The 17011-nt window shown below is 41.7% G+C and overlaps 2 protein-coding genes across 7 annotated transcripts in view; one reads left to right on the forward strand and one right to left on the reverse strand.

The window, feature by feature from the left end:
* The first annotated feature begins 163 nt into the window (after positions 1-163).
* Positions 164-5370, forward strand: LOC127003771 (uroporphyrinogen-III synthase-like). Of its 5 annotated transcripts, none has more exons than XM_050870785.1 (2): positions 164-351; positions 4473-5370. In XM_050870785.1, the coding sequence occupies exon 2, from the start codon at positions 4482-4484 to the stop codon at positions 5238-5240; it is 759 nt and encodes a 252-aa protein (XP_050726742.1). In that variant the 5' UTR covers positions 164-351; positions 4473-4481; the 3' UTR covers positions 5241-5370. The 5 variants fall into 5 exon arrangements, with proteins under 5 accessions (XP_050726742.1, XP_050726746.1, XP_050726747.1 ...); XM_050870789.1 differs by having other exon boundaries at positions 350-472; XM_050870790.1 differs by lacking the exon at positions 164-351 and adding an exon at positions 359-379.
* Positions 5371-6956: 1586 nt separating this feature from the next.
* LOC127003769 (uncharacterized) overlaps positions 6957-17011 on the reverse strand; it is a 50918-nt gene continuing 40863 nt past the window's right edge. The window contains exons 7-10 of one of the 2 annotated variants that reach the window (XM_050870782.1): positions 12701-12853; positions 11403-11575; positions 10153-10322; positions 6957-10016 (exon numbers count right to left, since the gene is read on the reverse strand). In XM_050870782.1, coding sequence (XP_050726739.1) covers positions 9956-10016; positions 10153-10322; positions 11403-11575; positions 12701-12853 — 557 coding nt within the window. In that variant the 3' untranslated portion in view covers positions 6957-9955. The remainder of the gene's footprint in view (positions 10017-10152; positions 10323-11402; positions 11576-12700; positions 12854-17011) is intronic. The other variant, XM_050870783.1, reaches the window with a different exon arrangement.

A 17011-nucleotide genomic window follows, 5' to 3' on the forward strand; every position in this document is an offset into this window, starting at 1 on the left:
TTCATGGACTGATCTCTCTTTTGAAATGGAAAACTTCCTTCAACTTAATGTTAACTAGAGTGAAATGCAAAGTTTTGGAGCCATCAGATTAATGTAGAATCATATATGTTTAAGGACACATGTATTACTAGTTGTATAATCACGTTATGCCCTGCCAGGGGGTTGGGATGGCATGTTCCTCCCTAGCTATTCACCCTTGTTGGTTACCTGCAACAACAAACTATCAATCAATCAGGACAGACCACCTAGTCTGGACCTTGGGGTCTGTGTGGTTTGATTTTCTATATAAATCTATGTAAATCAAACCAACACCACCACCGCCACAATCAGCTGGCGGTGACGGCGGCCAGGGTGAGTGCAGGGTGACGCGGCCCCGGCGGTATATCTTGTTGCCGAGGCCCGCGGCGATGGCACGAAGGAGGGGACCTTGAAGGGGACGCTGATAGCACGTCTAGGCGGGGCGGGGCAGTGTGTGTGTGTGACCAGCGTGCCTCTGGGGTCAGAGGGCGAGGCTTACCCTCAGTGACAGATCTGCTGGAGTGTTTGGGACGGGGGTAATACTTTATAAGAAGTCCGCCTCCCCCTTCGCCACTCCATCCCCCCCTACCCCCCAAGACAAGCCTGGGGAACTGTGGGGAACCGGGGTTTGGGGGGAAGCCAAAATCACTGAAAAATGTGCTTCCAAAATTTCCCTAGAAAAATCCCTAAATGAAGGAAAATTCCCTGGTCTCGAAAGTAAGAAAAGTCCCAACTTTATAACCTAACAGCCCCTTTCGCCCCCCTGATAACCAAGGGGGGCGCAGCCCCCACATCTATGATGCGCCGGAAAATCGTGTTTTTTTTTCTTTCGGTGGGGAGCATATTTAAACTACTACAACCGAACTTTATGACCCGGTAACGAGGGGGCTTCTCCCCCCTCGACCCCCCTCCTAACCAAGGGGGGTTATGCCCCCCCTGGGCACCCCCCCCGCTTCCAAAATTTCCGTAGAAAAATCCATAAATTAAGGAAAATTCCCAACATGGGGGGGGTCCAGGGGTGGTGCAGCCCCCTTGGTTAGGAGGGGGGCGAGGGGGGCTGTTAGGTTATAAAGTTAGTACTTTCCTTACTTTCGAGACTAGGGAATTTTCCTTCATTTAGGGATTTTTCTAGGGGATTTTGGAAGCCCATTTTTCAGTGATTTTGGCTTCCCCCCAAACCCCGGTTTCCCACAGTTCCCCAGGCTTGTCTTGGGGGGTAGGGGGGGCTGGAGTGGCGAAGGGGGAGGCGGACTTCTTATAAAGTATTACCGGGACGGGAATTAAGAGAGAAACTGTAAGGTGGGAAAGGAAAGAAGAAGCAAAAATGAAAAAAAAGATGATTAACCCCTTGACTGTTGATTTCCTACAAGAAGACATCACCGAGCTACAGGAATGGAACAAAAAGTGGCTGCTACAACTCAACTAAGAAAAATGTAAAGTCCTGCACCTTGGGAGGGGATATCCAGCACACCAATACCACATGGGGAACACTCCACTATCCACCACAGAGGCAGAGAAAGACCTGGGAGTGTATGTTACCAGGCTACCAGTGAAGGTGAAATCCGTGCCAATCGCAGCGGATGGGTTAAGGGGCTGGTGATGGAGGTGTGGGAGGCAGTGCTTATAAAGGCTGCCTCTCTTCTGCCACAGTATCACACCGGTCATATTTATTTTGTTATTAACCCGGTGGTAGCTCCGAGGATCATGTTTCTTAATGGTCCCTCTAAGCGAGAAAAATAAGAAAAAATCACCTCTCACACAAACCATCTCATAATATATATCAAAGCATTTGTGATCAGTTTATGCATCATCTATTTTGTGGGGTTTATATCATGGCACAAGTTTGGCCTGTCACTGCCACCGAGTTAACACTGATTCGTGACTTCATCTGCTGGGAAACAATTCCATTGGGTTAGTTCCATTGCTCTACAGTTCTTGCACTGATCCATAACTCTCGTGTCCACCCCATCCACACACTACATAGGCTGTGAAAGGTAACGCCAGGCCGTCTTAACCCAGTAGCAGCGGGGATCATGTTTCTTGATGGTCCCTCTAAGCAAGAAAAATAAGAAAAATTCACCCCTCACACAAACCATTTCATAATATATATTGAAGCATTTGTGATCAGTTTATGCATCATCTATTTTGGGGGGTTTATATCATGGCACAAATTTGGCCCATTGCTGCTACACAGTAAAGCCATAAATTTGGCCCATCGCTGCTACATGGTAAAGCCACAAATTTGGCCCGTCGCTGGTACACGGTAAAGTCACAAATTTGGCCCGTCGCTGCTACCGGGTTAACACTGATTCGTGACTTCATCTGCCGGGAGACTATTCCAATGGGTTAGTTTCATTGCTCTACAATTCTCGCACTGATCTATAACTCATGTCCACCCCAACCACACACTACGTTGATTGTGTAAGGTAATCCCCAGCTACCTTAATCCTGTTCGTCATCACAATCCTGCGGATACTACATGCATTACAGAAATACACCCATCTCTGCGAAAGTCACTTCTGTGTTCTAAAAGACTTTGGGCACATACAACGCACCGCCACATTGGTTTGCTGTCACGTATCACTCATTTGTATGATATTAATTTCTTGAGATATGGTGTGGGGGGTAGGGTTGCACACCGAAATTTGGCGACACGACACCCGACCCCGATTAATCGATAATATAAATCGTATTATTATAAATTGTAAATGTGATTAATCTTCATTAATTATTGGACACTGGTACCAAAGTTAAAGACATACCGTAACCCACATGTTTACAACTTTTGTTTTTAACCAACTGTAATCTGCATGGAGAACTAATACGTCTATTAATTTTTTACTTATAATTTAGCCTTGCTTTTTGGAAACATCCTGATTTTAATTTGTTAGAATTTCACAGTTTTCTTCTTGTGGTGATCCTAGATGCTACTAGAAATGGTAGTGTACAGAAGGTTTATCAATCTCTCAAGTCTTCTACTAATTTACTGTCCTATAGGCAGCAGGCTTGGTGAAGGACATTACTCAGTTACTGTGCTAAGCAAGTTGAAATAAGTATATAATTTTTTTGGTTGTAATATAAAGTAATATGTTGATTTTTTTTTAGTTTCAAAGTTGAAGCAAATACCAGTGCTTCAGTTCATATCATAATTTTATATATCAATTTGAATTACATAATATACATTTGCATAGGGACTTGTTGGAAATAAATGCTGTGGAAAGGTATTAGAGTTTTGGTAACATCACCATCCTTACATTAACATTATTAGTACTGTGTTATGTACACTGTATTATAAAAGAGAGAAAAAATAATAATATTTCTTTAATCGGGGTCAAAAGACCGATTAATTAATAAAGGCAGTAAGTGTATTACAGGGACGATTACTTACCGATTAATCGGTGCAACCCTAGTGGGGGGGATATATTGAGGGATTTATTTCTGTTTATTGCATTTTGGCAGTGAAGCACAGGTCATGTTAGGTTAAGTTAGTACATGTTTTAGGTCAGGTCAGGTTAGATTTAGTTTAGATAGATTTAATCGTTCATGATACACAAGTGAAACGCTGCACGCTCCGCCTTTGGTTTTTGTCATTGGTGGTGGTTGGGGGTGGCAGGCATATATAGTACTTCTGGAATTTTATTGTCCTTACCTGGTTTACTCATCTGGTCCTGTGAAAGGTATTGCAAGTAAAATGCATTCCTTTTACCAGAAATTACATTAAAGTTGACATCATACTTTTCATTGGCATAACTGTCAATTCTGTTTGTTTTCCTAACACTGAACTGTCATTTGTTTTGGGGTAATAAGCAGAAAGTACTTTGTCTCTCCCTCCAGTTTGATGTCCAAGGAATAACATTTGATAGAGATATGAAGATGAGAAATGAGAGACAGTTATTGATGATTGCCTAATCAGTAACATTACAGCTGCCCTGCCTCCCCAAGATAAAAGAGTATGTCATTTAAAAACACCTCTAGGGGGAGTGGTGATGGCTTACAATGTTCAATTATTATAAGCTATACATATCGTGGCATTACCTTTCTCTTTTATTATTTAAATATGTAAAAATTGTTGAATGATGGACAAGTAACAGATTATTTAGTTATAACTAAAAATATATGTATCTTGCAACATGATGGAGTTCTCAATCTGTTATTGCAGCTGTGAAGAAATGCACCTGGAACTATTTTTGTTCAAATAAATATATTCAGTTTACTTTTTTATGTCAAATGAAAGTCAAGACCATTACCCAAAGGATAAGAGAGCATACTGCCTCTTGCCTCGAAGCAACCATCTGATACATACAAATTTGTTATTTTGTTATTAGTCAAATCATGTCCTACTAAGCTACTTGTCATCTTTTGCACAAGGAAAATTACATTGAAAACCATCTGTGATAAGAGAATATTAGTAAGCTAAAACCTTTTTAACCAATGATCTATTGTGGTTGTTGTAGGTGTGAACCATGAAGACCGTGTGGCTCCTCAAGTCCAGTGAGGAGAGTGATGGGCGGTACAGTGATGCTCTGGCGAGGGCGGGACTGTCCGCTGTGGTGGTGCCAACGCTGTCCTTCAAGTGGTGCAATGAGGCGGTGCTACAAGATGCACTGCAGAAGCCTCAGGACCACAGTGGGATCATATTCACCAGTCAGCGTGCAGTGGAGGCCGTGGCAGAAATATACTTGAAGCTGATTGCCGGTATTCATCATCAGTGGAGTGAGAAGAAGATTTTTGTCATTGGTGAGGCAACAAAGATGGCTGTACAAAAGCATCTTAAGCTCCCATGTATAGGCCAAGAATCAGGAAATGCCCAGCAGCTTGCTCCCATCATCATCAGGGAAACCAAACCATTTGACAAGCCTCTTTTGTACCCATGTGGAAATCTGGGCCGAGATGAACTGCCAAAACTTTTAGCACAGCAGGACCGTGATTTCCGAGCCCTCACCTCGTATGAGACCAAACCTCACCCACAGCTGCGGCAAACAGTACAGAAGCTCACTACAACAGGAAAGACCCCTCACATTGTTGTCTTCTTCAGTCCATCAGGCGTCAAGTTTGGGCTGCCTGTGTTTCATGATCTTGGTGTGGACCTAACAGGTGTGAAGGTTATTGCCATTGGCCCCACCACTAATACAGCTCTGGTGGAAGAGAAGCAGCCAGTCTCAGGGGTGTGTCCCTCCCCAAGCCCTGATGGCCTTATGCATGTGTTAGCTGGTCTTCACTAGCCTTAGATAGGGGGAAGGGGAGATTTTTAAATTTTTATGATTAATAAAGGTGACTATGTACTAATACATAATTGACTTTAGTTATTTCCAGTTGAATTACTGTATTTGAAATAAATAAATACCATATTTATTTGCGGTTATGGCAGAATACAACAATAAAATCATGGCAGACCCAATACTCTAGTTAAAGAAGATTTTCAGCTGTACATTGCCTAATTTTTTATTATGCACCATATTCTGCTCAGTGCATATCTAAAAACCTTAAATTAATGCTCAGCTCTATACTACAATTCATCAAAAATATTGGAGCTGAGGTGTAGTTGTTTGAGAGTAGTTATAAATACACTCGCTCATGTTACTCCAGGATGGCCAGCACAAAAGTCCACTTGAAAATTTTATCTATGTCTGCTGACTTCTCAGAAATGAATGCCTGGGAAACCTTTAGAAGGGAAAAGTGCTTACCTGCTGACCACTACATATGACCTGTGTGGAAGCAAGGTACACATATCCACCATTAGGTCAGGGACAACGGAGCAGCTTAGGGTTGCATCAGTCCTCAGCTTACAACCAAAAATCCATATCCTGTATGAACCTCAAACTTCTTTAGTCTTTCATTATGTGACAGTTTCAGATTCTAACCCAGGTTTTTTTCTTTTTTTACCTTACCACTCACGTGCTAAACTATGCAGTGTAAAGCCACATACTTCCTCCAACATACACAGGTCTCCCTGAATTTCTCCAGCATTTACTACCTTATTTTGAGTTAGTAGTTAGTAAATTATTAAATCATGTCAATGAGTATATAGCAGTATGTTACATATAGACGTGGCTAAGTGAATAATTATATTGTCACAGGAAAGGGTGATGGTTGAATGCTGTTGTCAGATGTGAGGGTAATATTAAATTGGGAAAATGGATTTGCCAAAGAAAATGCATCAATAGAGAGATGGGTATTGGAAGGTACTTTGGAGGGGCCGGGGTGTACTGGATCTGAATCTGGATGAATAATGCCCAGGGCACCTGTATAGGTGCATAACATGCATATAAGAAACAAATGCTTTTTACAAAATATGATTCACAACTACATAACAGCATACCTCTGGGACTGGCATTTCCTTAGAATTAGGAGGAAATCTCATTGTGCAATAAATTTCAACAACAAAAAAAGCATACTAATTCCAGCATGGGACAGACAATAGGAGGATACCAATATTATTACCATTCACAAGATAGCATAATGTGTGTAATCAAAGAAAATCAATTTAAAGCACATATTTAATTTGTAATGGATGACCATTGGGTGGATGAGCAGGAGCAGCAGCCAGTCACCATGCATAAAACTTTCCATTCCCATGCAGGCCACTATATGTTTTGGATACCAAAATTTATGTGGACTCCACAGGTTCACTGACACTTGTGGAGGTATTTGTAGGAAACTAGGAATTGATACAAGAGATGTGCAGATTGATTATACAACTTATTTGTTATGGACAGCCTTCTCTCCCCTTGGTACATTTTTATCACATAGTAAGTGTGTAGTCTAGAGATAGATTTTGTGTAAGGTTGGTGGGTAGGCTAAATGAAGTAGTACAGTTCTCACTTTTATGTGATAAAACAACCCTCCCTCAGATTCAAATATACTTTCTAAAATATGATGACAGTCATGTAGGTCTTCCTGAAAGTTGAATGCAGTGATAGTTGAAATAAAACAACACAGCTTGGAAAACATTTATGTACAAATATTCTAGAAATGGCATTTAGATTACCTATCCTGAAAAAGAAAACCTGATATATACAAATACTTTTACAAATGTCACAAACACCTTTTGACAAACTTTAAAATAGTGCAAAGATACAGAATCTATATGCTAACCACTTCAGTTCAGACAGAAAGATTCACATTTTCAGGGAATTATTATTATTACTGAAAATTAGGCATTCCTTTTTATATGTTCATGGCACAAAAATAATTACATGTACATTAACAGCAGTAGATGAGTGAAAAGAAAGTAAACAATCAGGTTGAAAAAATAATTACCAGTACAAATTTAAGAGGCAAAGCTTGTGGTTGACAAGCTACACTCAAATTATCTCTGCTTTGCCCTGGTATCTTGAGGTATTAATTATAATAATTTTCAATATCCTGATATGAAATCAGCAAACTTATAAGAAAGTAATTCTAGCAGCTATCTCCTTGCATATCTATATATTCCTTAACCTCTGAAAAGGAACAGGTCTTCATGTAAAATGATGTGATGGAGAGAATTTTAACAACATGCTTGTGGAAAAACAGACTAATGCCAATGCTTGGCATAGCAAAGAGATGGCAGCAAGCAACCACCAATATTGTAGACCTGGTCATCTGCATAATCACCAATGCCCTGTTTCCCACAAAAAGAAGAGTGGGCATACATGGATATGAATTCAGTGTGTTGTATGATTTCAAGGTTTCTAAACACACATTTACTTTTTCATGCAACCAAGTGTTTTTCCTTCTAGATGCATGTATTAACAAAACATATACTGCATTATCAAAAACTACTTATTCACTTTGATTGCCAGCCAGAACAGACCCCCTCCTCTCCAATTAGGTAATCAATACTAAATCATATTTTGCTCAAGTCTCTTCTGTATGAATAGCTTGGATCATCATCCTCTGAACCATGTTCCCTCCTTAATAAGTATAGAATATTCTTCCATTAAATGTGAATATTTTCATCCCATTTCAGGATTGTGGCATTTCACAACTAATGAATAAATTTCAATGCCTTTGAAATTATTTGCATCAGTCTGCCAGGTCATCCATGACTCAACAAAATGAGTAGTAGGCTACTGACTTCTGTGCACATGGAACTGTGCATCCTGCAAGTTTATTGACTAATAAAACCAAGCCTCAAGCACATCATTCACCTGAAATCTTTGTATGTGTCATCTAGCAGCAGATTTAACACATTTCTTTGGAGGTTATGCTGCCACTAGAGGCCGAGGCTGCAAATGTGATGCAGGTCTTTATAATATTTGTCTCAAATGAGGGATGGGTAAAAGAATGGTTAACCTTATATATCTGTAGAGAAGATAGTATTTGTAAGTCACAGATGATAAAACAACAATAAACTTGTGTTGGATACTTCCACATACAACAGTGAGAGGTTATATTCCCATGACCAATATCAACAGACAAAATGTAGAAAATTTTCCTCAGTAGCTAACAAGCCATGTACATATATATACAAGAGACCAGAGTGAACATTATTCCTCCTTATACATGAAATTGGATGAGTGTTAAGAACTTGTTTTATTTGGGAAGCTCTAGACACATTTAGGAACCAGTCAACATTTGTTTTACCAATATTATTTGTAAAATTGTTAATTGCAACATTTTTTGCTTCCACACCAACTCAGGGTTCTAACCTTCCAAGAAGAATCTGGTGGCATAAAAGAAGAATGGGAAGTAGATGATAATACAAAAGTAATTCATAGTCATTCACTCACTGCACTTGAATACAAAAGATCACCTGCATTTAAAGAAGAAATAAATAGTGGTGGTGCCATTACTATGCTCTCACAGTCAGGAGAGGGAGGGCAACAGCTTGTTTGGCAGCCATAGTGAATAACTTATCACCTTAATATCACTTGTAACTTCCCAATTATATATAATTCCCCAAACACTAGTCAAAACAACTTTTAAGAGGCAGATTCAGTTGAAAAAATATGCACCTTAGTAGAGCACTTCCTTATGCATGTACCATACAGGAAGGACTCCACAACTTGCCTTATTTGGTGTACAAATATAAATACTTACTCTAGTAAGAGACTCGCAAATTCATCTTTGGTAATTTATATAGAAACATTGTTAAAGTTGATTAAGGGGAAAAAAACAAGTTGACTAAAGAAAAGAGAGAAGAGGAGGAGGAGAGCAAGGAGACACAGACTGAGGAGGGAACAGTTTTTAAAGAGTTGCAAATAGTATTGGTACCACTTTGTGATGTGAATTTACTAAGTTCCCTACGACTCAAACATACCATCACAGGATTGTTCTTTCCAGTCAAACATTAGACAGGACTTGATCAAAACAACATGAAGCTTTGCTGTGAGTGAACACATACATAGACTAGTTAGTGACATGAGGGCTGCCATGTGGCCATGGCCCATCCCAGGACAGTGTATATCCTGGAAATTTGTCCTCTCGCACATACACACACTTACAATGAGGATAATGAGTGTTAACGGTCTGCATTTTCTTGTTATGGAAAGTCAAAGTTGTGCATGTGGAAGCCAAAGTGTGAGGGTAATACCAGCTTTCCCATAAGATCGCAGGACTGCCACTCCACAAGAAAAAATAATTACTACATGAACAAAGCTGAGCATGTAAAACCCAAACACCTCAAGTACCTTTGCTCACAAGCCGGCCCTCAGTAATTTAATTAACTTCCATACATTATCATATCCAATGATATTACTTCACCTTAAGTGAAGGTTATAAGCATTCAACCTTTGACTATGTAGTTTTGTGCTTCTCTATGATTATATATATATATATATATATATATATATATATATATATATATATATATATATATATATATATATATATATATATATATATATATATATATATATAATCTAGTCCGAGTCTTAATATTTCTTTCACACAAGAAAGAAAGCATTTCCATTAAGTGAATAATGTTGCATCATGCTGGTCATGACAACTTGTCCTAAACTTTCTGTTCCTGTGATCCATCCACATGGTCCATCTCATCTTCTTCAGTTGCATACCTGAAAAAAATGAAAAAAAATGTTGTCATATTCCAAGTTATCCTTATTGCCACCAATATATGTCCTGTGGCAGGGTGCCATGAAGAATTATCAAAGGCACAGAACGCATAAAACATTTTGTATTGATTCCACTGACCTTGATACCTTCAGGTTACGCCAGAGCTTTACCCTGGCAGCGCAGAGGCCACACAGTATCCCATGCAGGAAGGGTATGAGGCCAAAGATGACGACAAGAACGATCCCCACCGTGGGGCCGGGCCGCGTCCAGTCCATGATGGGGTAGAGGGCGGGGCGGCCCAAGTAGTCCTGGGAGAACAGTGGATGTCAGGCCAAGGAAAACACAATGAGGACACTGAACAACCATTAACCTAATAAGAAATAACAAGCAGGATGATGAATGCAATTTAAAATTACAGGAGGGTCACACAATACCTCCTCCCTGATGCAGAACAGCATTTGACAGTTCAGCAACTTGTGGGGAGACCTCTTTTCGCAAGAATGAAATTTACAGTCAACCCACTCCCATTAAAAAGTAATGCTGATATACACGACTGCTCTTGCTAAATCTGCCACTACCACCTTTGTTACAAGTCACCCAAAGCAAGTGATGGCATATTATCTTGTCGACCTTATCATTCAGTCCATCAAAGAAACAACAATCTCTTCATGAAGAAACTAATAAAATAGCGGGTAAAATTGTAAGAGCATGCATAACTGTACACTTCTCAGGTTTTAAATTAATGTTCATATTTCTCGAATTGGTGGAAGTGATATCAACGTTCATATTACTACCATTGCTCAGTATTTATTTTCCTGACCACCTGTAAATTGTTCATATTGATAAAAAAAAGTTATCATGTTATCAATCAACACAAGGTCAAGGACTCACTCCCTAGTGACAAGATGTCATGAGATAATGAACATCCTTCCTTGAGATAAGACAAAGGACATTCCATCCCGAGATAATAAACTGGTGGGACACTTACAGTGCCGGTGGTCATATACCATTACTTAAATTACTTAAATAATGGCCATTGATAAGGTTGGGAAGTGTGGTACTCTTAAAAGTTATCTCAGATTAATAATGCTACCTTTTTGGACTCTGCGGTGACGAAAAATCACTTCATCTTATCACATCTTTCACATAATTCCTCGGTTCTATTTCATTGTCAAACCAGAGAGACAGGATAAATACTAAGATGGGGTATGCGCTGACTGATCCGACCTGGATTCGAAACACTCGAGGATTCACATAAACCAGGGCGCGCTGGACCACTGCGTATTGGATTGATTTATGAACCTCCTACTCCCCCTTGTTCCCTGCCTGGTACATCTACTCCCCTTTGTCCCCTGCCCGGCACATCAAGAGGCTGTAGCTCCACTCACCGTGCCCCCGCAGAGGTAGTAGGTGAGGTTGAAGAGTGCGTAGACGATGATGAAGAGCATGGGGTGGTAGGCGTGCAGGAGGCGGCGCGGGGTGGCGGACACGGCCACGTCCAGCAGGATGTAGACGCCCGGCATGATGTGGGTGTTGATGCCGATCTCGTTCAGCGTCTCGTCTGTGGGGCGGCACGCAATGGGTCACCTTTGTACACTGGTGGCCGCATAATGTTCAGGTGTATTTGCAGTTGATGTCCACTGAGTAGCTACAATACAATTTAGATATTCTTATGTAAACGACCATCAAAAGGTTTCCATGTTCCTTCTCCACCAAAGTAATTATTGCCTCCCACACATCAGGTGCTGACAATGCTCGCATCAAAACATAATGAAATAGATGGTCCTGGACGTGGCCCTTCAGTTTCTTTATGTTCTCGGCAAATCATTAACGAGGGGAAGGTTTGTGCCTCCCTCCGCCCGTCTCTTGAGGATATTGATGAAACGTTGTGATGCAAATTCCGAGAAGTTCCGAGACGCTCGATTAACGCGATTGTTCGAAAGGATTGCAGTAGGACATCATCTGCGATTACACCCAAACATTTTCCTGTGTATGTTATGAGATGTTACTTGGACATGAACAAATATTAGTGACACAGCAGGACCCACATACCCTTACACAGAACTAAGGACGTAATTAATTAAGATTTTTCTATACCCGAGTTAATCATATGCACGTAATAAAATGACAACTTTAATATTTTTTTATGAGGTATACGTTCAAAGCGTAGCACCACATCGTTTTAAATCACCTTTTTTATGCATAATACTTTCTGAAATGTGAAAAATAACATGAAAACGTACTCATTAGTTTATCATTTTAATTACGTGCATATCTACCACACGTTTAAGAAACCATGATTATTAATTTATATCCTTATTAGCTAATTAAGATTCCATCCCCAGCAATTTCTTTTTGTGGTCTACTCTTTACAACTATAAAAAAAAGTATATGTAGCATGTCAGAAATAGTAGTACAACCCTCATACTATATACACACTGCGAAAAAACACAAAATAAGACGTGTACAGCCCACATACACAACTAGTTCTATAAAACCCACTACACTCTATATACAACTACACTATACAGAACGCACAGCAGAAGAAAGCCCCGCAGCCCCATTACAAGCTAAGCTACTGCCCCGTCCTTTCCCTTCTCTTAAAGTCCATGAGATATTAAGAGTATAATCCTGCCTGGTCACGCGGCAGACCCCAGACAACAAGAAAAAGCCAGTCCGTGCACACCTCTGATCCAGGCGCTCCCAGACTGACCGTTCCTGTAGGGGTACACGAGGGTCCAGTAGCCGAGGGTGATGAAGATGTGCATGGTTCCCATCATGTTGGAGAGCACCCACGACACCTTCATGAGCCGCGGCATGGACGGGTACATCACCTCGCCTGGGGGAACAGGGAAGAGGAGGAAGTGTTATTGGTGGACCTTGTTACGTGCGTGGGTGAGCTAACTCGCACAAGCACTTCCGCCAATAATCGTTGGTTCCCTAAAAATTACCCATTTTCGTAAATATTTAAACAAAAGAGAGGTGGCTAGATGGGGTACGAGTAGTGTACATAGTAAAGGTGCCCCCCCACTGCTCCCTCGGCACAGAGGCACTGTTAAGGGCTGTAGGAAGCACTCAATCGGGTTCATGTCTTCTGAGGATTCAAGCCAGAGAGGATATGAAAAACATCATCCTTAAGAATTCTAATAACAGGCATAGTAGAGTCAGAGAAGGGATGAGTAGGAGGAATATGCTCTGAATCATCCAGTGTGGAATGTACAGAGAAAATTTGGGCGATCATGTGTTGCGGATACCTACATAATAGTCTTCCAAATATGTCGAGGCCGGTCTGGCGTAGGCTCCCGCGGGTCCTTTCCTCCCCTCTGCTCTGCCACACAGTCCCAACACCTATCTCTTCCTCTCATATGTAAGCTGTAGGTAACATATGAGAGGAAAAAATAGGTGTTGGGACTGTGTGGCAGAGCAGAGGGGAGAAATGGACCCGCGGGAGCCAACGCCAAAACGGACTCGACAATTTGGTTTCACTATAAACTATAAGCACACTGACGGTGACCGACAGTACCTTGAGAGCGTGCGAACCCCCCCCCCCCCACACACACACACTCATAACTCGCTAACTCCCTCTTTTTCGTCTTCGCCGTAGTCACTTCTTTTAGTATATTTTTTTCCTTTAGGTTTCTCTTAATCATTGTACTCTTGACGACTTGTATCCCGCGGCATCGAAGACAAAAAAAATGTTACCTTTTCTTTAACCCGATAAACTTTTCTCTGTCAAGACTGAGGGACGCACCAGCTCGCCTGCAAACAACGAGAAAGGGAAGACAAGATCGACTTCCCATCTGCAACAGCTGCTCGAGGGGGTGAAACACTACTTTATCTCTTCGTCCTGTGCCTCAAACTTCCTTCACTTCGCCTAGACTCGAAACACCACGGTAATGCAAGGAAATGATGACTGAATCTTTTCCATTTTTTACTGGAAAGATGAGCCTTGAGAAAGAGGTAGGTTTGGTGGCACCCTCAACCTTTCTGGAGCATGAACACACACACACACACACACACACACACACACACACACACACACACACACACACACACACACACACACACACACACACACACACCTTCTTTTCTTTTTTCTCTATTTTTCTTCCTTCCTTTCTTTTTTTCATTTCTCTCTTCTCTTCTTTTCTTCGTTTCTTTTTTTCCTTTTCTTCTCTAGTCACTAGGCTCACGGTAAATATGGATACGTGTCGGTCCTCAAGAACGAATGGGAGAGAGTCCGTCAAGCGTCAACTAAACTACCTACCGCTACAGAGGTTCCTACGTATCTGGAGTCCGTACCCAAGCTGCTTTCACCCCTTTGTCTCTCCTCTCTGCCCTCCATCCTAGGTCGGTATTCTTAGACGCCTCCGCTTCTCACATCAACTATTTCCAAAGGTCAAAACGGAGCTCGGTTGTATTCTAAGGAATGTTTTTTTTAGGTTCATGGTACAGAAGAAGGGTCAAACTACTACCAGGGCTATTTTGAAGGCCAAAACGGAACTCGGTTGTATTCTAAGGAGTGTTTTTTCAGGTTCATGGTACAAAAGAAGGGTCAAACTACTACCAGGGCTATTTCGAAGGCCAAAACGGAACTCAGTTGGATTCTGAGGCATGTATTTTTAGGTTCATGGTACAGAAGAAGGGTCAGACTACTACCAGGGCGATTTCGAAGGCCAAAACGAAACTCAGTTGGATTCTGAGGAGTGTTTTTTTAGGTTCATGGTACAGAAGAAGGGTCAAACTACTACCAGGGTCATGAAACTAGTACCCATGGAAATGCTCAAAACTCCTATGAAAGCCTTGTCAAATATTATGCGACCTTGGGCACCTAAGTGTTTAAGAATATGGCCCCAGGCTGCTAACAAGGTGCCAAGAAACAGTAAACTAGCATCGTATCTCTAGTTTTGTACTCCTTAGGCTTCTTTTTTTTCTCTTTTTTATTTCGGTTTTAGTTCTTACACTTTTTGTTTATTTTTCCCCTTAAGCTCCTTTCTGTACTGTATATAACTACTTCCTATCCGAGCTATCCTGTCTCTGCTTCCACTTCCATCCTGCTCAAAAAGACGTCTAGAAAGAGTATATTAACCTATAGCAATCGTACCTTTCTTCTTACACAATGTTACTATCTTCCTACCCGGAGTGAAGACAACGAAACCCTTTATTTTCTCGCTTTTACCTTCGTTTTTCTCTATTTTCTCTCTTTTTTTACACCCTTCCCCTCTGCCTTCCCATCCATCTCACTCGGACTGGACACTTTCAAAGAATCTCGGGTGACAATTCTCTCCTGCCCTCTCGCTTCCTCCTCGTCCATCTCCATCTCTCTCCCCGCTTAATACAGCCGTCACAATCCGCTCACAGCCACTACCTCCTCCCTCCCCTTGCCGTCCCTCACCCTGAGAATATTGAGGAAAACCGGAGAAAACTTGCCCGATTAATCCTTGTCAGTTGTTGGATTGAAAGTATATGAAGTTGTACGGACGGATTGACCTCTTGCGCTTCGAATATACATGGGGAAATGTGTCGTCGGAGGCCCAGTCTATGAAATGGTATATATTCTGTTTGTGCGTGACGCGGATATCGACAGCTTGCATTTCCTGGGCGCGAGGTGACCGAGAATGGCGCTCCGGATATGTCGATCTTCATTGTGCGCTGGTGCGGGTGTTGCTGCTGCCTGTTCCACGATATACGGTAAACTGAATAGCGAGGTACTGCGAAATTAACGCCCGCGGTAACAACGACTCGGCAGAATGATGGAGTGACCTTGCTGTGACCGGGTGATAAAGTGCGGTGTGTTGTGTTGGTGTGACGTGGTGTGGTGATGGGGTGGTGTGACAGGCTGTTGTGTGGTCTGGTGTGGTGTGGTGTGGTGATGGTGTGACGGAGCTGCATAAGGGGTGTTGAGTGACAATGTGGCGTGGTGTGATGTGCATGGTGTGGTGTGATAATGTGACATGAGTGTGTGTGTGTTGCGATAATGTAGTGTCCTGATGAGGCGTAGAATAATGAAGAAATGACCATGTGTTGTGAAACCTCGGGTGCTGTATTAATGAATTCATGAATATTAATGTATGTTGTGTTACCTTGTGTTGTATTAATGCCTTCATGAATATTTCTGTGTTGCCAGCGAAGGCCAACCAACCCGGGCACGCGGCACTCTCCTTTAAGTTTTTCCTCCTCATCTGGCTCTCGGTAAAGGCACTGTGCTAAGAAGGGACCGCCAACATAGCTCAGAGTACGAGGCGCCCTCCCTGAAGACCATCCTATTCACCGGGTTCTCCGCAAGATAATTCAGAGCCGAGGAGACAAAAGGGACGCCCACAAAGCTCGATCCGGCCGTGACTTATTCAAGATATGAGGAGCATTCACGCGTGGAGGGTCACATAATTATAACACATGATGGACCCCCGGAAGACGAGTCAGGGGGTGAAGGGAGAAAGGGAGACGAGGTGTAGAAGGGGAAGAGAAAAAGGGACGAAAGGGGATGTGTGGTGGAGAATGGAAAATAAAGTTAAAGATGAGAGAGATAGAAGTGCAGAGTAAGAGAAGAGAGAAGGTGGGATATGTGTGCATGGAGAAGTAGAAAAAGAAGGTTAGATAGGAGATAGGAGAGGAGGAGAGACGTGTGGAGAGGAGGTAAAAAGGTTAGATGTGGAGTGAGGAAAGGAGAGGAGGAGGAGAGAACGCACTAAGAGAGGAGAAAAAAAACGACGAAAAGAGAACGAGTAAAGAAGAGAGGAGCAAAGTAAGGAGGAGAAAAAATATTAAGAAAGTAAAGGCGATGATATTAAAGAAGCGAAGAGTAAATAAATAGAGTAAAAAAGTAAGAGCAAAAAAGTAGAGTAGGAAAAGCAAAGAATAGTAAAGAAAGGAGTAAGAGGAGTAACGAAGAGTAGAGTAATTAATAAGACAAGATAATAACAATAACAAAAAAAGTAGAAGAGGAAGAGCAAGCAAGAGCAAGGTGAGTGGAGGAAAGGTGAAGGGGGCGCTGTAC

This window comes from Eriocheir sinensis, chromosome 26 (assembly GCF_024679095.1).
Source record: "Eriocheir sinensis breed Jianghai 21 chromosome 26, ASM2467909v1, whole genome shotgun sequence".
Taxonomy (NCBI): domain Eukaryota; kingdom Metazoa; phylum Arthropoda; class Malacostraca; order Decapoda; family Varunidae; genus Eriocheir; species Eriocheir sinensis.

Bases quoted from the DNA above. Each gene is read 5' to 3' on its own strand.
- LOC127003771 (XM_050870785.1), top strand. From the start codon at position 4,482: ATGAAGACCGTGTGGCTCCTCAAGTCCAGTGAGGAGAGTGATGGGCGG.